A 27,813-nucleotide genomic window follows, 5' to 3' on the forward strand; every position below is an offset into this window, starting at 1 on the left:
GCGACCTGTATGCTCTCGTTAGCTGGCCCTCGCTTCATACCCGTCGCCAAACCCACTGGCTCCAGGTCATCTACAATACCCTGCTATGTAAAGTCCCCCCTTATCTCAGCTCACTGGTCATCATAGCAGCACCCACCTGTAGCACACGCTCCAGCAGGTATATCTCTCTGGTCACCCCCAAAGCCAATTCCTCCTTCGGCCGCCTCTCCTTCCAGTTCTCTGCTGCCAATGACTGGAACGAACTACAAAAATCTCTGAAACTGGAAACACTTATCTCCCTCAATAGCTTTAAGCACCAGCTGCCAGAGCAGATTACTGCACCTGTACATAGCCCAATTATAATTTAGCCCAAACAACTACCTCCTCCCCTATTGTATTTATTTATTTATTTAGCTCCTTTGCACCCCATTATTTCTATTTCTACTTGCACTTTCTTCCACTGCAAATCTACCAAATCTACCATTTAAGTGTTTTACTTGCTATATTGTATTTACTTCGCCACCATGGCCTTTTTTTTTGCCTTTACCTCCCTTATCTCACCTCATTTGCTCACATTGTATATAGACTTATTTTTCTACTGTATTATTGACTGTATGTTTGTTTTACTCCATGTGTAACTCTGTGTTGTTGTATGTGTCGAACTGCTTTGCTTTATCTTGGCCAGGCCGCAATTGTAAATGAGAACTTGTTCTCAACTTGCCTACCTGGTTAAATAAAGGTGAAAAAAAAATAATAATTATGTACACCAATCTAGTACCGAGTTCCACCCCCCCCAGAATAGCCCGAATTCGGCCTGCAGAATACCCTGAATTCTTTGGGGCATTGATGTTGCTCAGTTGGTATCAATGGACCTAACATTTGCTAGGAGAACATTCCCCACATCATTACACCACAGCCACCAGCCTGTACCATTGACACCAGTCAGGATGGGGCCATGGGCTCATGCTGCTTCCGCAAAATCCTGACTCTGCCACCAGCATGACGCAACAGGAAATGTGTTAAGTCAGATACATGAAATTGGGCATGCCATGAAAGACCTTAGACCGCTGCTCCTGAGTGGCGCAGCTGTCTAAGGCACTGTATCTCAGTGCTAGAGGTGTCACTACAGACCCTGGTTCGATTCCAGGCTGTATCACAACCGGCAGTGATTGGGAGTCTTATAGGGCGGCGCACAATTGGCCCAGCGTCGTTAGGGTTTGGCCGGGGTAGGCCGTCATTGTAAATAAGAATGAGTTCTTAACTGACTTACCTAGTATAATAAAAATAATAAAAAAGTGAAATAAAGGTTAAATAAAAAAATGTTATGGGCATATGAATGTTTTGTGTGGACCCTAGGAAGAGTAGCTGTCATGACTAACAGCTAATGGGGAACCAAAAAAACTAATGCATGTTAGGGCAACTAACCGATTGTCTGGATGATGGCGTTCTGGACGATGCGCTCCTCGCTCTCCTTGACCCGTCCGGACGAGGACACGCTGGCGCCGGAGTTCCGCCTGGAGTTCTCACCCAGCTCAAAGTCCACACTCATCCGCAGGTGCTTGAGCAGGGTGTTGAACACCTCCAGTACCGTAGGGCCTGATGATACACATACACACACAGAGACACACACAGGCAAGCACACACACAAAGACTCACAGACACACAAACACGCAGACACACAAGCAAGCACACACAGAGGCACACACACACACACACACAGTTAGGGACTGCGATCAACACACCATCTGGTCACCAAAGACTATTGGATTCTATTATCACATATAAAAGCTTGTAAAACTATTCAATCACCAAAGAATACTACATACTAATATACATACATACATACTAATATACATACATACTAATACTACTATAATACTCCATATTCTAGCACAATACAATAAAACATCACCAGGGTATATACTCCACCATAGTACAGTAATATATTATATAATATACAGTACCAGTCAAAAGTTTGGACACACCTACTCATTCAAGGGTTTTTCTTTATTTTGAGTATTTTCTACGTTGTAGAATAATAGTAAAGACATCAAAACTACGAAATGGCACACATAGAATCAAGTAGTAACCAAAAAAGTGTTATACAAATCAAAATATATTTTATATTATTTAAAGTAGCCACCCTTTGCCTTGATGACAGCTTTGTACACTCTTGGCATTCTCTCGTCCAGCTTCATGAGGTAGTCACCGTGACTGCATTTCAATAAACAGGTGTGCCTTGTTAAAAGTTAACTGGTGGAATTTCTTTCCTACTTAATGCATTTGAGCCAATCAGTTGTGTTGTGACAAGGTAGGGGTGGTATACAGAAGATGGTCTTTTATCAAATAGGGCTAAGTCCATATTATAGCAAGAACAGCTCAAATAAGCAAAGAGAAATTCAGTCCATCATTACTTTAAGACATGAAGCTCAGTCAATCCGGAAAATTTCAAAAAACGTTGAAAGTTTCTTCAAGTGCAATCGCAAAAACCATCAAGACCTATGATGAAACTGGCTCTCATGAGGACCGCCACAGGAAAGGAAGACCCAGAGTTACCTCTGCTGCAGAGGATAAATTCATTAGAGTTAACTGCACCTCAGATTGCAGCCCCAAAAAATGCTTCACAGAGTTCAAGTAACAGACACTTCTCAACATCAACTGTTCAGAAGAGACTGCGTGAAATCAGGCCTTCATGGTCGAATTGCTGCTAAGAAACCACAAATTTGAGACTGTTGGTTCCAACCGCCGTGTCTTTGTGAGAGACAGAGTAGGTGAACGGATGATCTCCGCATGTGTGGTTCCCACCGTGAAGCATGGAGGAGGAGGTGTGATGGTGTGGGGGTGCTTTGCTGGTGACACTGTTGGTGATTTATTTAGAATTCAAGGCACACTTAACCAGCATGGCTACGACAGTATTCTGCAGCGATATGCCATCCCATCTGATTTGCGCTTAGTGGGACTATAATTTGTTTTTCAACAGGACTAGGACCCCAAAACACACCTCCAGACTGTGTAAGGGCAATTTGACCAAGAACAAGAGTGATGGAGTGTTGCATCAGATGACCTGGCCTCCACAATCACCCAACCTCAACTCAATTGAGATGGTTTGGGATGAGTTGGACCGCAGAGTGAAGGAAAAGCAGCCCGCAAGTGCTCTGTACTTGTGGGAACTCCATCAAGACTGTTGGAAAAACCTTCCAAGGTGAAGCTGGTTGATAGAATGCTAAGAGTGTGCAAAGCTGTGGTCAAGGCAAAGGGTGGCTACTTTTAACAATCTCAAATCTCAAATATATTTTGATTTGTTTAACACTTTATTTGGTTACTACATGATTCCATATGTGTTATTTCATAGTGTTGATGCCTTCACTATTATTATACAATGTAGAAAAGTGTAAAAAAAAGAAAAACCCTTGAATGAATAGGTGTGTCCAACCTTTTGACTGGTACTGTATATCATCAGCCTGGTGGAACCAGCCTGATGGCTACGTTCACCATTTACCAAGTGGATTAGAATGCTGAACGCAGCTATCAAGCTGGTTCCACCAGGATAACATATCCTATACTGTACAAACAATACAAGCATCACCAGTGTATAGAAAGACCCCATGAAATAGGAAATTAGACCGTGCTATTTCCCATTTATTTAGGGTTGAGGCATATCACAAGATGATTTGGGATGTGGACCAGTCTTGACATTTCACCACTTTTGGGGTCTGGAAATATCTGACAAAGTATTTGATTTTAGACAGATATTTTTTAGTCAAGAAGCACAATGGTCCTAATCCTAATGATCCATAGAAAGACAACTTGATTGAAAAATGACCAGCACTTGCAAATTAAGTATTTTAAAAATTCATCATACTCAGCCGTCAGACTGACTGCTTACGTCAATAACTCAAATATACAATTTATTTGCAAGTGCTGGCTGTCTTTTTTATTCAAGTCAGATTAACCCTGGGCTACAGCAACCAAGTCTTACTTACAGAATTTGAGCATGTCAGATTTAGCATTTTCCATAGAAAACCAAACCTACTTGGCTGAGTTATGACCCTAAGTCAGAGGACATAACTAGTTGGATCCTTGGCCTGGTACGCCTCTCCTGATTCACTAGGCCATTGGATGTTACACCTCTAGTTTGGTCTCAAAAGCAAAAAGACTCCCTCATGTCTCTTTAGATGGTTTACTAATTTTAAATGGGGATATGTGTCTATATTATTATATGCCACTTAGCACACACTTTTTTACAAAGTGACTTACAGTACAGCGAGCACACACATACACTGAGTATACAAAACATTAAGAACACCTGCTCTTTCCATGACTGACCGACCAGGTGAAAGCTATGATCCCTTATTGATGTCACCTGATAAAATCCACTTCAAATCAGTCTAGATGAAGAGGAGGAGACCGGTTAAAGTAGGATTTTTAAGCCTTGAGACATGGATTGTGTATGTGTGCCATTCAGCGGGGGAATGGGTAAGACAAAATATTGAAGTGCCTTTGAACGGGGTATGGCACCGATTTGTGTCAAGAAATGCAACGCTTCTGTGTTTTTCACATTCAACAATTTCCCATGTGTATCAAGAATGGTCTACCAACCGAAGGACATCCAGCCAACTTGACACAACTGTGGGAAGCATTCTAGTCAACATGGGCCAGCATCCCTGTTCTGAGGGCAACAGGGCAGGGTGGGGGGATGCAACTTAATATTAGGAAGATGTTCCTAATGTTTGGTATAGTCAGCCCATGTGATCCCTGCAGGAACTAAACCCACAACCTTGGCATTGCTTGTGCCACGCTCCTCCTAACTGGACCACACAGGACCAGGTAATGATACAAGTAAACCATGCTCAGTTTGTTTCTTAGTAGATTAATCAAAATTACTTTCTCATATTATAAAAACAAAATTGTATAGAAAGGACTACAAGCCGTTAATACTAGAGGTCGACCGATTAATCGGAATGGCCGATTAATTAGGGCCGATTTCAAGTTTTCATAACAATCGGAAATCGGTATTTTTGGATGCCGATTTGGGATTTCTTTTTTTTTTTAGACCTTTATTTAATTTGGCAAGTCAGTTAAGAACACATTCTTATTTTCAATGACGGCCTAGGAACGGTGGGTTAACTGCCTTGTTCAAGGGCAGAACGACAGATTACCTTGTCAGCTCAGGGATTCAATCTTGCAACCTTACGGTTAACTAGTCCAACGCTCTAACCACCTGCTTTACATTGCACTCCACGAGGTTACGCGAATGCAGTAAGAAGCTAAGGTAAGTTGCTAGCTAGCATTAAACTTATCTTATAAAAAACAATCAATCAATCATAATCACTAGTTAACTACACATGGTTGATGATATTACTAGTTTATCTAGCCTGTCCTGCGTTGCATATAATCGCTTAGGTACACGTTGCTCCAACCATAAACATCAATGCCTTTCTTAAAATCAATACACAAGTATATATTTTTAAACCTGCATATTTAGTTAATATTGCCTGCTAACATGAATTTCTTTTAACTAGGGAAAATGTGTCACTTCGCTTGCAAACAGAGTCAGGGTATATGCAGCAGTTTGGGCCGCCTGGCTCGTTGTGAACTGTGAAGACTATTTCTTCCTAACAAAGACAGCCGAGTTCGCCAAACGGGGATGATTTAACAAAAGTGCATTTGCGAAAAAAGCACAATCGTTGCACGACTGTACCTAACCATAAACATCAATGCCTTTCTTAAAATCAATACACAGAAGTATATATTTTTACACCTGCATATTTAGCTAAAATAAATCCAGGTTAGCAGGCAATATTAACCAGGTGAAATTGTGTCATTTTGCGTTCATTGCACGCAGTCAGGGTATATGCAACACTTTGGGCCGCTTGGCTCGTTGCGAACTAATTTGCCAGAATTTTACGTAATTATGACATAACACTGAAGGTTGTGCAATGTAACAGGAATAACGTTTTGTTTTCGAGATGATAGTTTCCGGATTCGACCATATTAATGACCTAACGCTCGTGTTTCTGTGTGTTATTATGTTATAATTAAGTCTATGATTTGATAGAGCAGTCTGACTGAGTGGTGGTAGGCAGCAGCAGGCTCGTAAGCATTCATTCAAAATAGCACTTTCGTGCGTTTTGCCAGCAGCCCTTCGCAATGCATTGCACTGTTTATGACTTCAAGCCTGTCAACTCCCAAGATTAGGCTGGTGTAACCGATATGAAATGGCTAGCTAGTTGGCCGGGTGCGCGCTAATAGCGTTTCAAACGTCACTCGCTCTGAGACTTGGAGTAGTTTTTTCCCTTCCTCTACATGGGTAACGCTGCTTCGAGGGTGGCTGTTGTCGATGTGTCCCTGGTTCGAGCCCAGGTAGGAGCGAGGAGAGGGACGGAAGCTATATTGCTACACTGGCAATACTAAAGTGCCTATAAGAACATCCAACAGTCAAAGGTATATGAAATACAAATTTTATAGAGAGAAATAGTACTATAATAACTACAACCTAAAACATCTTACCTGGGAATATTGAAGACTCATGTTAAAAGGAACCACCAGCTTTCATATGTTCTCATGTTCTGAGCAAGGAACTTAAACTTTAGCTTTTTTACATGGCACATATTGCACTTTCACTTTCTTCTCCAACACTTTGTTTTTGCATTATTTAAACCAAATTGAACATGTTTCATTATTTATTTGAGGCTAAATTGATTTTATTGATGTATTATATTAAGTTAAAATAAGTGTTCATTCAGTATTGTTGTAATTGTCATTATTACAAATAAATAAATAAAAGAAAAAAAAAGAAAAAAATATTCGGCCGATTAATCGGTAGCGGCTTTTTTTTTGGGGGGGGGGTCCTCCAATAATCGGTATTGGTGTTGAAAAATCATAATCGGTCGACCTCTAGTTAATACATTCAATTTTTGGCACTACTAATGTCACTGTACACCCCAATATATCACAGAAAGAATCACAAAAGAAAAACTACAAAATACCATTTAATTGATACACAGTTTAGCACAGGGGTGGAGGAAGTTGGCATAGTAGTTTACACCATTACTTCAAACATCAATATTGTCCTAGAGCTACAGTACCACAACAAGAGACACCAGATCCAAACTTCCACCAATGCAGTTAAAGACACAATTGGTCACATTCTATTCCAGTCAAATATTCTGCACCAGTAAACTGATGATGTGGAAGGTAGGTGAGGTTGCCACATAGTTCAAATAACTAAGAGGCGCGGTTAGATCTACCAAGACCCACCCCATTTACAAACAACATCAGGGACCAAACTTGAAAGGTACAAAGTGTGGCTTTAAGACCAAACCAAACCAGAGCACACACCGTATGTTATACTCTATCTATGGAATTAAAAAAGTGTTTGTCCAAAATATAGCTTGGATGGGTTGAAGTTTGGTTAGGATATGGTGTTGATAGAAGTTGCCCATAACCACTGATCCAGGGCCAGATAAAAAGAAAAATGATGGTCAAGTTTAGGATTTGAGGTTAGTTAATATGATCATAGATCTGTGGTTAGGGGCCCACTTCTACCTCCAGCTATGGAGCCCCCTGCAGCCTGAACATACCTAACCAGAGATTTGGTGGGGATGCGGTTTGGGAGTTTGGGTTAACAGGGTATGCGCTGTTGTATGTATGTTTGTTGGAACGGGTCAGTCCTGTCGAGAGAGCGGTTTATTGGGAGGGAAAAAGAGGGCCAAATAATTGGGTTTAAATAAACATGCGATCAAAGTATCTTCCTCTTTCTGGTCTTCCTCTCCAAACTGAACATCTACTATTAAATCAAGGAGAATTCATTCAAAGTGGTGGACAGTATTCTGTCTGTCATCATTACAGTATCATTACCCAAAAGAGTTAACTATCATACTACTGACAATAAAGCTACTGTCACAACAGAAAAGCTGAGAGTTGACAGCTTAACCAAGCAGTTGTCACCATCAACAAAATAATCATTGTCAAATAATTTCCTATGCATCCATCTACCCATAGACCCATCCATTGACTACATCTAGATTAGCGTTTCTCAAACGTTTTTGTGCCAAGGCATTCCAGTTACTAATAAGCAAGCACTGATTAAGAAAATGACTAAAAACAGTTAAATACCAGTGGACTGATAAGGAATAAAAATAAACTGATCTAAAATAAACTATACTATGAAACAAAGATAAATTATATAAAGAATGATAGTAAAAAGCTTTGGAGCACCTTAAATTAATGGGTATCCATTCTTCTTCTGGGGACCTCTTGGCCAAAAATTATTGACAATAGCTTTTTATATTAAAAACACCCATTTTTATAGGTGTTTTCCCTATGATATCTCCTAACATATAGAATTGTTTAAGATAGCTTGATGATCCATATTATTACTATTTTATTCTTTATTTTAGGATCAGCTGGGGGATGGCAGGCAGCCTAGACATTAGAAAGGCGAGCCAGCAACTGGAGGGTTGCCAGTTCGAATCCCAGGGTCTGACGGGAACATTTTTTGTTGGGAAGTCAGCTGGCAACTGGAAGGTTTCTGGAATCAAATTCTAGATGCCATTACCTGCCGTTGTGCCCTTAACCCCCACAACAACAGCTCGCGGGGGCCCAGTGTGGCAGACCCCCAGACCTCTCTAAAACCTGTACATGTCTTTTGGGTTAAAAGCGGTAGTCTAATTTCGGTTGGATCTTTTGTGCAATTGACCAATACAGTGATCTTAATCAGAAACAAATATGTAAAAAATATGTCATAATGAAACTTCAGAACTTGCCCTTGCTGTCATTATTTCAATACATATAAATAACACACAAAGATACTTAAAATTCTGTAGGCCAAATTTCAATTTGAAGGAGCTGGTTTGTCGCAGCTGAAATGCATTAGAAAGGTATCGGGAAGTTCAGGTAAAGTTCATCAGGTACTAATTGTGTGTGTGTAGAAAAGATCTGCATTGCATTCAAATTATATTCTCACAGTCCCTTCTAACGTGCCTTGAACGGCTTGGAGGGGAACAGAAGACATGTCCATGGGAGTTGTAGCTTTCAGGAATGGGGTCATAATAAAGTTAGAGCCAAATCTGTAGGAAGAAGTCAGAAACTGCTCTGTTTGTCACGACCGGTAAGCGGAGATCGGAGGTTACTCACATAACCGCGGTTCTATGAACTAAGAGGCGTATTCAGTGGATTGAGACAAATCCTGTGCAATCAGTAGGACTTTGTCATGAGGAATATGCCGCGGACCTGAAGGCATTCCTCCACAGAACTGGGTTTGAGAAAGGCTGATCTAGATGACTCATCAAGTAATTGCAAGAGGAAAATGTCACCCTGAGCCATCAATCTGCCATGTCAACAGCCTGATCCTCAGGTGCTTATAATCAGTTATACCCTATCCATCTCTAAACCAATCTACCTATCCATCCATAGAGCTTATGTACCTGTGACTCATCTGACAGACCACACCATGTGTGTGTCTGAAATGGCACACTGTTCCCTATATAGTGCACAAATTTTGACCAGAAATCAATTTGCCCTGTCAAAAGTAACGCAATACAAATGGAATAGGGTGCCATTTGGGACGTAGCCTGTTGAGTCACTAGAGGCACTTCCCAAGCCAACTCACCGACGGAGCCTTTGGCTGCTATGGCGACCGTCTCGAGGAGGACCTGCACGATGCCGGCCCTCATGCGGGGTGTGTTCTTGTTGTGCGTGTCCAGGTGGCCCAGGACCTGCTGGATGACGTGGTGGGAGTGTTGGGCCTGGGAAAGAGAGCGGGAGAGAATGAAAGGAGGGAGACGAAGATAAAAATACTTTATTGTCGATGCACGCACACACACACAGTTTGGAAGCTAGGGTTTGCTACTGCAGCACCCCTGGAGGAGATTTAGGGGTTATTGTCTTACTCAAGGGCACAATGGCAGGGGTGGGGTTTGGGGAAACAGTCAGTCTAATCTGTCGAGTTCAACACAATGTACATTTACCTTTATGAACGCGTGTATTTAATTTGTCCTTTTTTATTTCCTTGTTTTCAAACACTAAAACAATCAGCAACAATCAATGTCCCCACTACATCTACACTACATCCTAAAACGGACTGGTGGATGGACGAACAGACATACTGTTTCACTCAGAGACAAAGGTGTTGGGATGTTCTCTCCTGCTATTGAGTGAACAGACCGGTGGACAGACAGATACACAAAGACAGACAGACATGCAAAGACAGACTGACAAAGACCAACACAGACAAAAACAGGCAGACAGGCAAATAGACAGATCCTCTGTAGCTCAGCTGGGTAGAGCATGGTACTTGCAACGCCAGAATTGTGGGTTCGATTCCCGGGACCACCCATACATAAAATATTTGCAGACATGACTTAGTCACTTTGGATAAAAGGCATATATATTGTATTATATTATTACAGATGTACAGAGAGTTTATTTTGTCGATAGACAGACAGATAAACAGTTTCTCTCTCAGACAGACAAAGACAGACCAGACACGGTCTCATCTAGCCAAGACACTAAAACCCAGACTAGGATTAGGGCTGACCCTGAGCGCTGCTCAAACAAAGCTCTTAAAACACACGACACACCTCGGCCCGAGCCTCATCGATCGTCTCTTATCTGGCAAATCCACCTAGGGCCACCTGGGGACTCCGGGCCGGCAGGCCAATTAAAAGAACAACGGAAAGAGAGAGAAAAGGAAGGGGAGAGCCAGACACCAGACAAATCTGAGGGCGGAGTGAGAGATCTAGGGGTGTCCCTTGGGTTAGACGAGGATAGACTGAAGTGTCTCTGTCTGTAAGTGAATGAGTGAGTGAGGGAATGAGAAACTGAAGGATATATATAAACCAAGAGTTTGTGGGTATATGATATATATGTATGTGCACTAGGAAGATTGAGGTAAATTTGTGTGTTTAATATGGGGTTAATATGAGTGTTGCTGTTGTGAAATGTAGGCTAACATCATATCCGTGTGTGTGTGTGTATGTATGTGTGTGTGTGTGTGTATAATCTAGTCAGAGTTTGTGGGAATAGCTTGTTCTCACAAATCAAAAAGCGATAACATGCAAAAGAGTGAACCGAACCCAACACTTCACTTCTCCTTCAGGAAGTTCGCTCTCATGCAGAACTACCTGAATACACAGACACACCTCCAATTTGCGCGAGTGCTCTCACGGATCCCACTTCTGGCACCAATGTAGCCAACATACAACAGCCCCCCCGCTCCCCCATTGGGCCAATCAGTGAATTTCTATGGCAAGACGCATCATTCACCCAAGTTTCGTCAAAATTGGGGCAGTGGTGTCTAAGATCACGTGCGACTAACATACGAACAGACAGAGACAGATTCATAATCCCCCTCTCTGATTCCATCGAGGGGGACAATGAAGGGAGTTTTAACTAACAACTGTTAAGCAAAGCAAGAGAGCCACAATCCAAATTCGACACCACACTAAGTAGACAATGTAAAACGTTAACAAATTTAACTAACCACTTAAGATACCATTTAAGTGTTTCCCAATAGGTTAAGTGTTTCCCAATACGCTAAAATGCTATGACTGGAGAACCCACCTGTATGGAGTACATGATGATCCGGAAACAGGAAACAGCAAACTCGTTGGGTTCCCACAGCCGGTGGTTGTCTAGATGACTGGAGAGGGAAGAACAAAGGAAACACATTACAATGACATTATAGTACTGTACATAACAACAAACTCAGTTGTTGAGAATAGATTAACATGATACATTACATGAAAAATGCATTCATATATTTCAGGACTACAACTTTTATTATAGCCTTATTTGAGTCAAAATGGCTCATAGGTTCCTGCCCCATCTCCTGTTTCAGTAGTGTGAGGCAGCTTGCTGTCCAATAGACCCCCTGGACAGGGGGGTTTATTGCAGGGCTTGCGATACTTTCCTAATGTTCTATGTTATGTCATGTTTATATGTGTAATGTTTCACCCCCCTGAACAGAGCCCTATGGGCTACATTCCAGTGTACGTACTATTGTACCACTTCGAATACATCGCCCCAATACGTTGCTTCATTCTAAATCGTATGCTAGTGTGGGGGGGAGCGAGAGAGAGAGAGAGAGGGCATCCGGAGGAAAAGGAGAGAGGGAGTTAGAGGTTGTTAGTGTTTGGCCATCAAATAGACTGCATAGACTGGGTTTGCTTTTCTGCTTTGTTTTTGTTTTCCTCAGTGAGACAGGTTTAAAAATGAGAAATTAAAGGAATGAGAAAGGGGAGGAGAGGACAAAGAGAGGAGAGAAGAGTGAGATGAAAGGGGTGTGACGAGAGCAAAGAAAATAGCAAATTCACATCAGAGACAGCTGAATCCGTAGACGTATAGGGTGGACACGAGGATAAAGACACAGACACTGGAATCTCAGAGATACGAACATGTCAGGAATGGAGGTTGTTTGAAATTCCGTGTTTTCTAAAGACCCAGTTCAATTGCATCTATTCGGTCGAATGGTCAGTTTGTAACTTAGGTTTACATCTTTGAGGTTCTACTGTATACTACACTGCTGCTGGGCCTTTACACTCAGTGTCACGCTACAATTACACTGATAACCACAGAGGATTCTCATGTTATACAAAGAAAAACATGGCCCTTTGGCGTAGGTTAAGTGTCTTAGCTATCATGCCATAAAATCGCTCCCAATACTTTCTATGGGCCTCACCTAATATGGCCAACCAGTGACGTCAACACGTCCTGGTCACTTCCTGGCCACTATCAAGATGACTACTTGTTTACATGTTAGCATAGTAGCCAACTACACTGTAAAAAATGTTTTTCTACTAAATTTGTTGAGTTGACTTTTTTTTTAAGTCGAGTTGACTTCAACTCACTCAAAATGTAAAAACGTATAAAATCAAGTTGAGTTAGCGAAGAACAATGTGATCACTCAACTTCCAAATCAGAACCAAGTCAACTGAACTAAAACAACAGTTGTGTGGACAAAACATGTCAAGTTAAGATAACTCATCAAATTGTGTTAGCTGATTCAACTTGATTTCATAAGTTAAGAACAGTGTTTAAATCAACTTAACAGTTGTATTGCCAAAAAATGTAATGTTAATATACATTAGCAACAACTTATCAACGTCAACGTGTCTGAAATTGAGTTAAATCAACCAAGAACATTACATTTACATTTACGTCATTTAGCAGACGCTCTTATCCAGAGGGACTTACAAATTGGTGCATTCACCTTATGATATCCAGTGGAACAACCACTTTACAATAGTACATCTATATCTTTTGGGGGGGGGGGGGGGGGTTAGAAAGATTACTTTATCCTATCACAGGTATTCCTTAAAGAGGTGGGGTTTCAGGTGTCTCCGGAAGGTGGTGATTGACTCCGCTGTCCTGGCGTTGTGAGGGAGCTTGTTCCACCATTGGGGTGCCAGAGCAGCGAACAGTTTTGACTGGGCTGAGAACTGTGGAACTGTGCTTCCGCAGAGGTAGGGAGGCGAGCAGGCCAGAGGTGGATGAACGCAGTGCCCCTCTTTGGGTTTAGGGACTGATCAGAGCCCGAAGGTACGGAGGTGCCATTCCCCTCACAGCTCCGTAGGCAAGCACCATGGTCTTGTAGCAGATACGAGCTTCAACTGGAAGCCAATGGAGTGTGCGGAGGAGCGGGGTGACGTGAGAGAACTTGGGAAGGTTGAACACCAGACGGACTGCGGCATTCTGGATGACTTGTAGGGGTTTGATGGCACAGGCAGGGAGCCCCGCCAACAGCGAGTTGCAGTAATCCAGACGGGAGATGACAAGTGCCTGGATTAGGACCTGCGCCGCTTCCTGTGTGAGGCAGGGTCGTACTCTGCGAATGTTGTAGCGCATGAACCTACAGGATCGGGTCACCGCCTTGATGTTAGCGGAGAACGACAGGGTGTTGTCCAGGGTCACGCCAAGGCTCTTAGCACTCTGGGAGGAGGACACAATGGAGTTGTCAACCGTGATGGCGAGATCATGGAACGGGCAGTCCTTCCCCGGGAGGAAGAGCAGCTCTGTCTTGCCGAGGTTCAGCTTGAGGTGGTGATCCGTCATCCACACTGAGAGGGTAGAGAGGAGGATCTGATGGTTCACAGTATCAAAGGCAGCAGATAGGTCTAGAAGGATGAGAGCAGAGGAGAGAGAGTTAGCTTTAGCAGTGAGGAGAGCCTCCGTGACACAGAGAAGAGCAGTCTCAGTTGAATGACCAGTCTTGAAACCTGACTGATTTGGATCAAGAAGGTCATTCTGAGAGAGATAGCAAGAGAGCTGGCCAAGAACGGCACGCTCAAGAGTTTTGGAGAGGAAAGAAAGAAGGGATACTGGTCTGTAGTTGTTGACATCGGAGGGATCGAGTGTAGGTTTTTTGAGAAGGGGTGCAACTCTCGCTCTCTTGAAGACGGAAGGGACGTAGCCAGCGGTCAAGGATGAGTTGATGAGCGAGGTAAGGGAGAAGGTCTGGAGAAGAGAGGAGGGGATAGGGTCAAGCGGGCAGGTTGTTGGGCGGCCGGCCGTCACAAGTCGCAAGATTTCATCTGGAGAGAGAGGGGAGAAGGAGGTCAAGGCCCTCTCCAAATCATAGGGTCGGGCAATGTGAGCAGGACCAGCGGTGTCGTTTGACTTAACAAACGAGGATTGGATGTCGTCAACCTTCTTTTCAAAATGGTTGACAAAGTCGTCCGCAGAGAGGGAGGAGGGGGGAGGAGGATTCAGGAGGGAGGAGAAGGTGGCAAAGAGCTTCCAAGGGTTAGAGGCAGATGCTTGGAATTTAGAGTGGTAGAAAGTGGCTTTAGCAGCAGAAACAGAGGAAGACAATGTGGAGAGGAGGGTGTGAAAAGATGCCAGGTCCGCAGGGAGGCTAGTTTTCCTCCATTTCCGCTCGGCTGCCCGGAGCCGTTCTTGTGAGCTCGCAATGAGTCGTCAAGCCACGGAGCAGGAGGGGAGGACCGAGCTGGCCGGGAGGATAGGGGACATAGAGAGTCAAAGGATGCAGAAAGGGAGGAGAGGAGGGTTGAGGAAGCAGAATCAGGAGATTGGTTGGAGAAGGATTGAGCAGAGGGAAGAGAGGATGAAAGAGGAGAGAGTAGCAGGAGAGAGAGAGAGATCGAAGGTTGCGACGGCGCAATACCATCTGAGTAGGGGCAGAGTGAGTAGTGTTGGAGGAGAGCGAGAGGGAAAAGGATACAAGGTAGTGGTCGGAGACTTGGAGGGGAGTTGCAGTGAGATTGGTAGAAGAACAGCATCTAGTAAAGATGAGGTCAAGCGTATTGCCTGCCTTGTGAGTAGGGGGGGACGGTGAGAGGGTGAGGCCAAAACAGGAGAGGAGTGGAAAGAAGGAGGCAGAGAGAAATGAGTCAAAGGTAGACGTAGGGAGGTTAAAGACACCCAGAATTGTGAGGGGTGAGCCATCCTCAGGAAAGGAACTTATCAAGGCGTCAAGCTCATTGATGAACTCTCCAAGGGAACCTGGAGGGCGATAAATGATAAGGATGTTAAGCTTGAATGGGCTAGTGATTGTGACAGCATGGAATTCAAAGGAGGAGATAGACAGATGGGTCAGGGGAGAAAGAGAGAATGTCCACTTGGGAGAGATGAGGATTCCAGTCCCGCCACCCCGCTGACCAGATGCTCTCAGGGTATGCGAGAACACGTGGTCAGACGAGGAGCGAGCAGTAGGAGTAACATGTTGTTTTAGCCAGAGTATATCTGTAAGATGTTGACGGGCAGTCCGACCATCAAAATACAGTTTAGGACTGGACTTCTTAGCCTCCAATGGCTGTGGATATGTAACCCGATACCCAGGAATAGTGTTTCTTTGTCCTGGTCCTGGGGACCCAAAGGGGTGCACATTTTGCTTTTTTCCCTATAACACTAGAATCAGAATTCAGACACTGCACCTTTGCACCTCCACCTGTAATTATTTTACACTTATGGTAAGGCACATTCTCATTTCTGACACCAATGCAGCGCATTTTGAGTAATGGGGGCGTCACAAAGCTCTGAAGACTAATGCTCTATGAACTGTACCAATTGTATGGCCTATTGGCCCCATACTGAACAGGAGGACCACGGGCCGGATCCGGACCAAGAACGGGGTCAATACAAGCTGCAGGTCCCGACCCCACAAAAATACCCCCCTGGTATCACATATCAGACATTGCAAAATGTGTAGAATTGCATGATATTATCTTTAAGAATGCCACATTTTCTCTCTGCCCCATGAACAAATGTGGATCACAAAACACCAGTCTCAACGTCAACATTGAAGAGGCGACTCCGGGATGCTGGCCTCCTAGGCAGAGTTCCTCTGTCCAGTGTCGGTGTTCTTTTGCCCATCTTAATCTTTTATTTTTATTGGCCAGCCTGAGATAAGGCTTTTTCTTTGCAACTCTGCCTAGAAGGCCAGCATCCCGGAGACGCCTCTCCACTGTTGACGTTGAGACTGGTGTTTAGCGGGTACTATTTAATGAAGCTGCCTGTTGAGGACTTAGAGCCAGTTTGTTCTGTTCTGTGAATGGAGTAGTACACAGCGTTGTACGAGATCTTCAGTTTCTTGGCAATTTCTCACATGGAATAGCCTTCATTTCTCAGAAAAAGAATAGACTGACGAGTTTCAGAAGAAAGTTATTTGTTTCTGGCCATTTTGAGCCTGTAATCGAACCCACAAACGCTGATGCTCCAGATACTCAACTAGTCTAAAGAAGGCCAGTTTTATTGCTTCTTTAATCAGAACAACAGTTTGCAGCTGTGCTAACATAATTGCAAAAGGGTTTTCTAATGATCAATTAGCCTTTTAAAATGATCAACTTGGTTTAGCTGACACAACGTGCCATTGGAACACAGGAGTGGTGGTTGCTGATAATAGGCCTCTGTACGCCTATGTAGATATTCCATAAAAAATCTGCCGTTTCCAGCTACAATAGTCATTTACAACATTAACAATGTTTACACTGTATTTCTGATACATTTTATGTTATTTTAATGGACAAAAAAATGTGCTTTTCTTTCAAAAACAAGGACATTTCTAAGTGGCCCCAAACTTTTGAATGGTAGTGTACTCCGTCATTGCATGTTCCTTCATGGGACGCTGAAACTGGCTAGAGAGTTGTGGAGGTGATTCCAGGATCCTGGGATAAACCACAGCTTTCACTATTTTGGTAGCGTACTCTGTAAAGACAAATAATAAATGGGCATTAAAACAATATTGGCAGACTGTAATAAAATACTTTTTTAATATAATTTCACTAGAAAGAATATAAAGAACTATTACCGTAGGTGGGTTTGGTCTTCTCTGGCCGAACTGTGTATCCACCCTTTATTTATTTATTTAACATTTATAGTCAGTTAAGAACAAATTCTTATTTACAATGACGGCCTAACCCCAGCCAAACCCTAACCCGGGTGACGCTGGCCCTTCTTGGCCTTTGGGAAGGAGAGGGAGTACTTGAGCAGGCTGTCTTTTCTCACTGCCTGCATCCACTGTTCTCATTGTAATGCAAGGCTGCAAGGTATGATCTAACCCCCCCCCCCCAAAAAAAGAAGCACAGGATACATTTGATGGGTTGGCGACATTTGAGAGACAACCAATAGAAATGGCTTTGACACACTTGAATACAATAATGACAATTTCAGTAGTTAGAAAAAGTCTTATTTTTAAGTGACTTTACCAACTTTGCATGCATTCCATTTGCATGCATTCCACTTCCTGCTTTGGCAGGAAGTGCAGCATCAGAGAGTGGTATGCCTCTAGCCCTGATGGCTGGTAGTCAGTGTGGATATTTGTAAGATGTCCTTCAGGATCAAGGCCCCATGTAGAGTCTTCTCCAACCCCACTAAATATAAAAAGAGAAATAACCATTATATTTTAAGATTGGCTGTTCAGCAAAAACAAATGTACTACATGTAGGATATGGACACTTACATGGTTCCAGCCACTCCTTTTTCCGTTCCTCTGCTTGCAGCGGTGCATGAGGACACGAAGGCATGCGTGGCATCGGTAGGTTGGTGTGTTGGTTCTGTATGTGGTACAGTACAACTTTCCATTTTGGCACAATCATTTCCCTGCTTTCTTCATGAGTCATTGCACATGACCAGTAGAGGTGGTTGATACTGGAGTTCTACCACAGCGATTTTCTTGCGTAGAGCTAATCACAGTAGAATATGAACAGATAATACAAATGTACACATAGATGAGTAGAATAATCCTACCCAGTCACATCATGACCATAAAAAAATGTATTTCTTACATTTAGCCAAATATCAAGCGATACTTTGTCTCTGGCATGTTAAAAAAAATGTATTTCTTACATTTAGCCAAATATCAAGCGATACTTTGTCTCTGGCATGTTAAAAAAAATGTATTTCTTACATTTAGCCAAATATCAAGCGATACTTTGTCTCTGGCATGTTCTCCTGGATCCATTTAATGATCTGCCTATTTTGGTCAATGATGAGGGGTCCAACCTCTAGCTCAGCACTGTCAACAAACTACTTAGTCCTCTTCAACCCTTCCAGCTCAGACAATGTCCATCGTCTCATTGCTCTAAGATTAACCAAAAAAATACAAGTCAATGAAATTAAGCAAATTGGGACAGAGCCATATTGTTGATTGTTTGACATCCTAGACATATTTTAGTAAGTGAACACAAATTCAATCTGCCAAGGTTTTATGATAATAAATTACTGGTATTGTATCATTCTTCTGTCTATAACGTGAGCTGTTCAGTATGTGTTGACAGTCCTTTCTACCGCGCTGTCTTTGAAAGATATAACGTTAGCCATCGAGAACTACAAAAGATATGCTACCTTTCTCAACAACATTGATGAACTGAATTTAGCAGGCACTATCGACAGATCAGTTGGAAAAAGTGATGGGCTACTTTCTGCACACACCACGGTCAGTGTGAACCAGAGGGACTTGACACAACGCCGGCTACAAACAAAACGGCGTTAAATGGTTCCAGTCTGCCATGAAATGTTCATCCATGTGTACGGGTAAGAGTCTAGCTACATTTTCAGATATTAGAAGTTTCTAATTTTGTCAGACAGTCGTTTTAATTGAAAGTTAAAGCATACTGTTCGCCAGCTAGCGAATGTTAGCTTTCTAGCTAACGTTACATGTATGATCTTTGTAGTAATATTATTATAATCAGAAAGCCATTTGTATTGCTAGTTATAGCCTAATGTTAGCTAGCTAACATTGAACCTAGTTAGTTAGCTCTTTAGCTACCTGCAGATTCATACTACAGCTATGACAATCAGTTTGCAGTGGTGGTGGTGGTAGTAGTATGAGTTTGGTTTATGCTGGTTCATTGTTTAGCTAGCTAGATGTCTAAACAAAAGACTCCACTTCGCCAGATGATTACATGACCCATGAAGTTAGCCAGGTGTGTCTGGGGGTGATTACAGCCATCTATTGTATTTCATGAACATGTGTACATGTCTAAACAATAGTGACCCATGTACTTAGCTAGTTGTAGCTGTGGGGTGGTTATAGCATTTCCTTCACATGACCCATTAATTTAGACAAGTGTGTTCAGTAAAGCGTCATCTAATAATTATACATTCTTTATAAAATATTTTATCTGGACACTTTCTGTTTTTGATATAGCTACTATGCAAGTAACCGTTTCACAGTACCATTTACACCTTCTGTAGCCTGTGTATGTGACAAATAAACAGAGATATTTTTTATATAGTGTGTTTACCAGTGAAGAACAACATGACCTGCACCAAAGTCAGATTAGGATATAGGCCAAGGCCTAGAAAAAGCATATTTTTACCTGGAGTTTTTTCTTATTGTAGGCTACTACTTTTACCACTTTTAGTCCAGAAATCTTTGGTTGTTTACTAAACTACTCACTCTGTTTAGCACATATCCTCACATGTCAATCCTTAAAGAGATGGGTAGGGCTAAGGCTTAAGAGGTTGGGAACGATGCTGAATGGGTGGGTGTACCAAAACAGTAGGTGTACCAAAATGTTCAAGAGCCATTTACTCAGTTAATCAACTTTCAAAGCAGAATTGCTTTCCCATTGTTCCTCAAATGCAATGTATGATATACCATTTTCTAGCTCTGAGTCTATTTATATCCAATGTATAAAACACAATTTTAAATTTTGCTGCATAATACCGAATCGAGGCGGTTGGGTACATATGAGAAGACAAAGCAACATAATATCAAATAAAGGGCAAATATACAGTTGAAGTCGGAAGTTAGCCAAATACATTTAAACTCCGTTTTTAACAAATCCTGACATTTAATACCAGTAAAAATTCCGACGCTCCGCAAGCTGTTTCTCTCACAGACACGGGCAATGGATATTGCAGCTAAATCATACCTGTCCTTACATCTCAATAGCTACATATGCCAAGACAATAAAAAATATAAATCTGTCAGTTTGCTTTGCTTCCATGTGTTATTGACTAGGTCTTTAGCAGGTATTTTATTGGTTAAACCCTACTGTCTTTTTTACCCCCTACCCCTTTCAAAACAGACAACCTGAACTTGTAAAAAGGAGTTTGAAAGGAGTTTTGATCGAATTGTGACCTGTTTGTATTATATCCTCTCTGGGCTACGCAACAGCCAGTGTATTCCCGTGGCGTGATATTCAAATACCTTAGAAATGCTATTACTTCAATTTCTCAAACATATGACTATTTTACACCATTTTAAAGACAAGACTCTCGTTAACCTGTTAGGGCTAGGGGGCAGTATTGACACGGCTGGATAAAAAACGTCCGATTTCAAAAAGGCTTTACAACGAAAGCAAAACATTAGATTACTCCGATTTACTATTACAAAAGTTTGATTACCTTTGATGTTCTTCATCAGAATGCACTCCCAGGACTGCTACTTCAATAACAAATGTTGGTTTGGTCCAAAATAATCCATCGTTATATCCAAATAGCGGCGTTTTGTTCGTGCGTTCAAGACACTATCCGAAGTGTAAATAAAGGTCACGAGCATGGCGCAATTCGTGACAAAAAAATTCTAAATATTCCATTACCGTACTTCGAAGCATGTCAACCGCTGTTTAAAATCAATTTTTATGCCATTTTTCTCGTAAAAAAGCGATAATATTCCGACCGGGAATCTGCGTTTAGGTAAACAGAGGAAAGAAAACAAAGCATTCGGTCGACGCGGGCACGCGCCTGAGTCTCACAGTACTGTAACCAGCCACTACCCAAACGCGCTACTTTTTTTTAGCCAGAGCCTGCAAAGCCACGATTCAGCTTTTTCCCGGGCTCTGAGAGCCTATGGGAGCCGTAGGAAGTGTCACGTTACAGCTAAGATCCTCACTCTTCAATAAACAGAGACAAGAAGAACGACACCTTGTCAGACAGGCCACTTCCTGCATGAAATCTTCTCAGGTTTTTGCCTGCCATATGAGTTCTGTTATACTCACAGACACCATTCAAACAGTTTTAGAAACTTAGGGTGTTTTCTATCCAAAGCCAATAATTATATGCATATTCTAGTTTCTGGGCAGTAGTAATAACCAGATTAAATCGGGTACGTTTTTTATCCGGCTGTGCAAATACTGCCCCCTACCCTCAACAGGTTAACCTCTTGAGGATACAATCCCGATAACGGGATTGGTTGGACAACAACCAGTGAGATAGCACGGCGCGATATTCAAAACAAAATAATCTCAAAATTAAAATTCAAGTATTATACGGCATTTTAAAGATACTCTACTCGTTAATCCAATCACATTGTCCGATTTCAAAAAGGCTTTACGGTGAAAGCAAAACATTAGATTATTTTAGCATAGCACCTCAGCACAAAAAAAAAGCAATTTTCCAAGCACGATAGCCATCACAAAACCAGATATACAGCTAAAATGAAGCACTAACCTTTGACAATCTTCATCAGATGACACACCTAGGACATCATGTTAGACAATACATGCATTTTTTGTTCGATCAAGTTTATATTTATATCCAAAAACCCAATTTTTACATTGGCGCGTGACGTTCAGAAAATGTTTTCTCCCCATAACCCTCCGGTGGATAGGCACATGTAATTTACAGAAGAACTCATAAATGTTGATCGAATTATTATTATTTTTTTTTTTAAGAATTAGAGATAATCTACACCTTTATGCAACCACTTTGTCAGATTTCAAAATAACGTTACGGAAAAAGCACATTGTTCAATATTCTGAGTACAGAACTTAGCCTTCAATGCTAAGCTATACAGTTAGCCTACAACCACGGCGTCGACAAATCTCTAACAATATGTTAGAAATATTTTCTTACCTTTGCTGATATTCGGCGCAATGCACTCGGAAGGGCACCCACTTCCACAAGAAATGTTAAATTATGGACTTTGCAGAACAAATTATGTCCAAATACGTCCGTTTTGTTGACCCATCCAGAACACTTTACAATGCCATGTGGCGTCGACGCAAATCCGTAGACGAAATGTTCAAAGTTCCATTACCGTTTGTAGAAACACGTCAAACGATGTTTACAATCAATCCTTTAGGGTATTTTTTTACGTAAAATTGCGATAATTTTACAATCTGGCAATAGGTATTCATCCCAGAAGAAAAATAAAAAACCAACAAAGTCACGTGCACACGCGTCATAAGACACTCTGCTCAGACTGGCCAGTGATTGACTGAGCCATAATTTTCTGCCCGGTAACAGATGACGGATGAAACCAGTTCCTAAAGATTGTTGACAGCCAATGGAAGAGTTAGGAGGTGCAATGTAAATCCTATGTCACTGTAGTCTTTCAAGGGATTCAAAACAAAAACTACATTTCTAATTTCTCTCACTTCCTGATTCAATTTTTCTCAGGTTTTTGCCTGCCATATGAGTTCTGTTATACTCACAGACACCATTCAAACAGTTTTAGAAACTTCAGAGTGTTTTCTATCCAAATCTACTAATAATATGCATCTTCTATTTTTTGGGCCAGAGTAGTAACCTGTTTAAATTGGGTACGTTTTTCATCCGGCAGTGAAAATACTGCCTCCTAGCCCCAACAGGTTGTCTATGAACACCAAGGCTGGCTGGTCATGGCTAGAAGAGATGCAGCTTTTGTCAAATCAACGTCAGATTTTACTTTCATGTTGTATAATTACACAAAATCTGAATAGGTCCCATGCCTGATATTACTTACTTTTGTTGTTATAAGTGCCCTTTTTAATGTTGCACACTTCCTTCTGCATCCACCCTCAAACATCCCCTGCCCCCCTTTACTGTGTAGGAAACCTGTTCTTCTAGGCAAAATTATGATTTCAATTTTGTTATGATTTTAATTTATGATTTATATACTGTACAAAAATATAAACACAACATGCATCAATTTCAAAGATTTTACTGAGTTACAGTTCAGAAATCAGTCAATTGAAATAAATGAATGATGCCCTAATCTATGGATTTCACAACTGGGAATACAGCTTCCGAGTGGTGCAGTGGTCTATGGCACTGCATCTCAGTGCTAGGGGCGTCACTACAGACCCTGGTTCGATCCCGGGCTGTATCACAACCGGCCATGATCGGGAGTCCCATAGGGCGGCGCACAATTGGCACAGCGTCGGCCGGGTTAGGATAGAGTTTGGCCGGGGAAGGCCGTCTTTGTAAAATAAGAATTTGTTCTTAACTGACTTGCCTTGATAATTAAAGGTATAATAAAAATATGCATCTGTTGGTCACAGATAGCAAAAGGTAGGGGCGTGGATCAGAAAACCAGTCAGTATCTGGTGTGACCACCATTTGCCTCATGCAGCGCGACCCATCTCCTTCGCATAGAGTTGATCAGGCTGTTGTTTGTTGCCTGTGGAATGTTGTCCCACTCCACTTCAATGGCTATGTGAAGTTTCTGGATATTGGCGGGAACTGGAACACGCTGTCATACACATCGATCCGGAACATCCCAACTATGTTCAGAGTGACGTCTGGTAAGTATGCAGGCCACGGAAGAACTGGGACAATTTCATCTTCGCGGAATTTGAAATTGAGAAACGAGGTGATGGCGGCGGATAAATGGCAAGACAATTGAATATGGATAGGATATGGATAGGCATGCTGGTATATTTAGCCAAATATCTCGCAATGTGTATATTTAGATTTTTTTTCATGTCAGACACCATTTGAATCAGGATAATCTCCTCTTTCTAATAACGTAAGGTTGGGCAGCGTACTCTGCTGTATTCAATCACTCGACCAGAAATAGTCAGATGTTGCCATTTTTTCCTACTTCCTCGTTATGCAGATAAGCACACTCGGCACCATCGAGGTGCGGATGTTTACTTTCTACACAAGTTTTTATTTTTCACTTTCGTCCTAAAAACAGATTGTAGTGGTAAAATAAAAAGGTATACATTTTTTTGGTGTCATTTAGGGGAAATGGAATCCTAAGGATCATTCCAGTCAGAAGAGGCTCGTTTAAATTAATTTGCTATGGCCTCACACTAGTGTTCCAGCTCAACCAATGTTCTTTGGCCGTTTTTCAACCCTGGGTGAACTTTGACTCGTTCTATTGTCCAACCTAACAAGCATGCATTGGCAGGAAAGCTGCAGGAGGGTGAGCAGGCTACTATTCCCCATCGTTTATCAGTGCAATTTTGACAGCCAACTTCAGTATGTGCTGAAACAAATGGAGAGGGTTTATCTACTCTTACCTCATTAGATTTCACCTTGCCTTGCTCTGGTTAACATTAGTTGTTGACCTTAGGGAGGAGAGAGAGCCTTCTTGTTCATGGTTGTTTGATAAATGTGACTGTAAAGTTCCCAAATGTAAGGACTCCTGTGATATTTACATATTTGCAGAAACACACTCCGATGTACAGTATTTTGTGGCTTTTGGTGAATGATTTCTAATGGTCTAAAGTCGCGCTGTTGCTACTGCCTGTAAACACACATCCAGTTCAAAGATGGCAGACCCGTGTGGCAAATGGCTTATTTGCATATAGGCCTACTGTAGCTCTGATCTGCTATGGCGCACTGGTCTGTGTAGACTCCGGGTCCTGGACAAGACTAACATGGTTTTATTTGCTGCAGTGTTGAAACACGTGGCTGCTTTCCAACTATATTATATATTGCTATATAATTTTCACAAATGCCTTACTCTGTCATACCCAAACATTCTATGAAAGTATGAATTAGTGAAAATGACTATATCTACTGTAAGTAGACCTATTCTGATCAGAGTAACTGTTTGATAGGGATTTTTTACTTAAATCTATATTCCTCTTGTCCAGACAAGTGAAGAACTGTTAATGTCAAGCGCTGAATTATTTGTCATGATGCTTGTACAGTGCCGTTTAAAATGTTCATGCCTAGGCTAAATTAAATCAGATTCCTAGATTGTATTTGAAAACAGCTTTGTTTTGTTATTTATTAATAACCATTTCATACAGGTTGTTCGCAAATTATATTATACAAATATTATATTTAGAAGTGATGTTTTATTACTGTTCCATGTCTACTGTATCCATGTGGAAGAGTTAGGTTACTGAATAATTGTCACATTAATATACTAATCAACCCTATATGTTAAAACACAGATATTGAGTGTGTATTTCCGCTGACGTAATATTATGGTCTTCTACCAGTACATTGTGATATTTATGCATGAAAGTTGGCTAGCCCAGACCCATAGTGATATAAAATCTAACGAGACGATTGTTATTCTTAACCCTGTCTACTGTATCCATGTGGAAGAGATGAGTTGGTGGACAAGGGCACGACAACATTCTATTTATGGATGTTTGTTTCTTTATCAGAATAAAAGATAAACACAAACCCGGATCCTTTGGTCAGATGTAAGCCGATCAACACACAACGCAGAGGCAATCTACACCAGTCACAGCAGGTTAGGAGAACTTAAGCAGCAGGTGAGGATAAAAAAATAAAAAAACTACTTTTGACGTTAATTTGACAAAAGATGGATCCCTTCTAGCCACGACCGGCCCGTCCCACTCCCCATTCCCCAGCACAGCAGTGGAAAGACGACACAAGGTGGCCACAAAATGAAGAAATTATAAAACTGATGTTGGACAACCAATTCTATATGTAAATAAACCAAATTCGTTAAGGCTGGTTCATTAAGAGAAAGCTTATTCTACAATGCTTCTGTGAAACGAGGCCCGAGGCATGCATTTATGAAAGCACAGTTCTACTGGATGATGTTAATAAATGTTATGTTTATTGTAATTTCAACTATTGTGGGGTCATGACTCTTGGCATATGTGATATACGTGGCTTATTGTTAAAAAAATATTTCACTACTATAGGCAGTTACCTACCTAGTGATTGCAAAATGGTAACTCTCCAATGTGAATAGTTGGCAATGATGTTTACTTTCCAAGTGCTACTGAAATGCACCAATTGCGCATGATACACATCATTACTCTACTTTAGTCTATCAATCCATTCCAAATCTATATACAATACATGACAAAGGGGCGGCATATGTTGATCTTGGTTAGGGCGCAGCAAAACTGCTAGGACTGGGCCTGAAGAACAATAATTTGCCTCTAATTTGCTTGCGTTTGCGGTGGACCTTGGCCTGCTCAAATTGAGCTGCTGTTGTTGGGAGGTCAAAACTGTCCAACTCCTTGGAGCAGCTTGCAACGCGCATCAGCCTCGTTACGTTGTCCTCAAGAAGGCGTGATCTTGAGGCCGTCTTTACTGTTCTGGAGAAAAAATTCCCTCTCGGCAGACACACTGGAAACAGGGATAATCAACACAATCTTCGCAAATTTTGTTCAATCAGTGTACACTTAGCTGAAGTCCCTTACGAAGACCTTGCGTCTTTTATGAGTAAAATTAGAAACACACACCGACACTAATTTCTAAGTAGCTTGAGGATTTACTAGCTTATTAAGTATATTTTCCTTTGAACTTGGAGCACGTCGACTGGTATTTCTCCCGGACAATTTTGCCAGCAACAATTGTATTTATCTGCAAAAAATAAATAAATATGGGCCAAAAGCCGCGATTTACTGGCAAAAGGAAACCCGTGTGTGTGTGTGTGTGTGTGTGTGTGGTGGCGACATGGCTACAGTTGACCCTGGTTGGCTGACGGCCCATGGTAAGCGTTTGACCTGGAATCAGGTCCGACACCATGGGAGCCAACGTAGAAACGATTTGAGTAGAGCAGCAGAAAGACCCTGGGGATGGATAGTCAAAGGCCCTTGTCATGTCCAGAAATAAACCCATAACCTCTAGCTCTGTGCTTCAAGTGGAAAAAAAGGTCATGAATTCCAAATGGACTCCTATAGTCACTGTAGCTGAATTTACAAACTCAAACACCCCGGTCTGATATACAGATACAAATCCCCACATAAAAAGCATCTAACAAGCCAATTACTTTGACAGGCGATTCATTAAAATATCACACAAATGTGTGTGCATGTCTCTCCTCTTCGTAAAAGTAGAGGCAGGGAAGAGCAGCTGAATCTCGACTTGTGATGAGGGAATGGAGGTGGTGTGAACTTTTTCTAAAACTAGATATATCTACATAAAGTGCCAGTCAAAAGTTTGGACACCCTTACTCATTCAAGGGTTTTTCTTTATGTTTTACTATTTTCTACATTGTATAATAAATAGTGAAGACACCCAAACTATGAAACAACACATATGGAATCATGTAGTAACCAAAAAAAGTGTTAAACAATTCAAAATATATTTTAGATTCTTCAAAGTAGCCACTCTTGATGACAGCTTTGCACACTCTTGGGCATTCTCTCAACCAGCTTCATGTGGAATGCTTTTCCAACAGTCTTGAAGGAGAACTTGTTGGCTGCTTTCCTTCACTCTGCGGTTCAACTCATCCCAAACCATCTCAACTGGGTTGAGGTCAGGTGATTGTGG

General features: G+C 41.7%; 1 protein-coding gene across 2 annotated transcripts in view; it reads right to left on the reverse strand.

The window, feature by feature from the left end:
- Window positions 1-27,813, reverse strand: part of efr3a (EFR3 homolog A (S. cerevisiae)) — a 253,752-nt gene that overhangs the window by 92,320 nt on the left and 133,619 nt on the right. For both annotated transcript variants that reach the window (XM_082960689.1, XM_014139103.3), the window contains 3 exons: window positions 11,545-11,623; window positions 9,593-9,728; window positions 1,405-1,575 (listed from right to left, as the gene is read on the reverse strand). In XM_082960689.1, coding sequence (XP_082816815.1) covers window positions 1,405-1,575; window positions 9,593-9,728; window positions 11,545-11,623 — 386 coding nt within the window. The remainder of the gene's footprint in view (window positions 1-1,404; window positions 1,576-9,592; window positions 9,729-11,544; window positions 11,624-27,813) is intronic.

Source organism: Salmo salar, chromosome 14, assembly GCF_965601325.2.
Source record: "Salmo salar chromosome 14, fSalSal1, whole genome shotgun sequence".
NCBI lineage: Eukaryota > Metazoa > Chordata > Actinopteri > Salmoniformes > Salmonidae > Salmo > Salmo salar.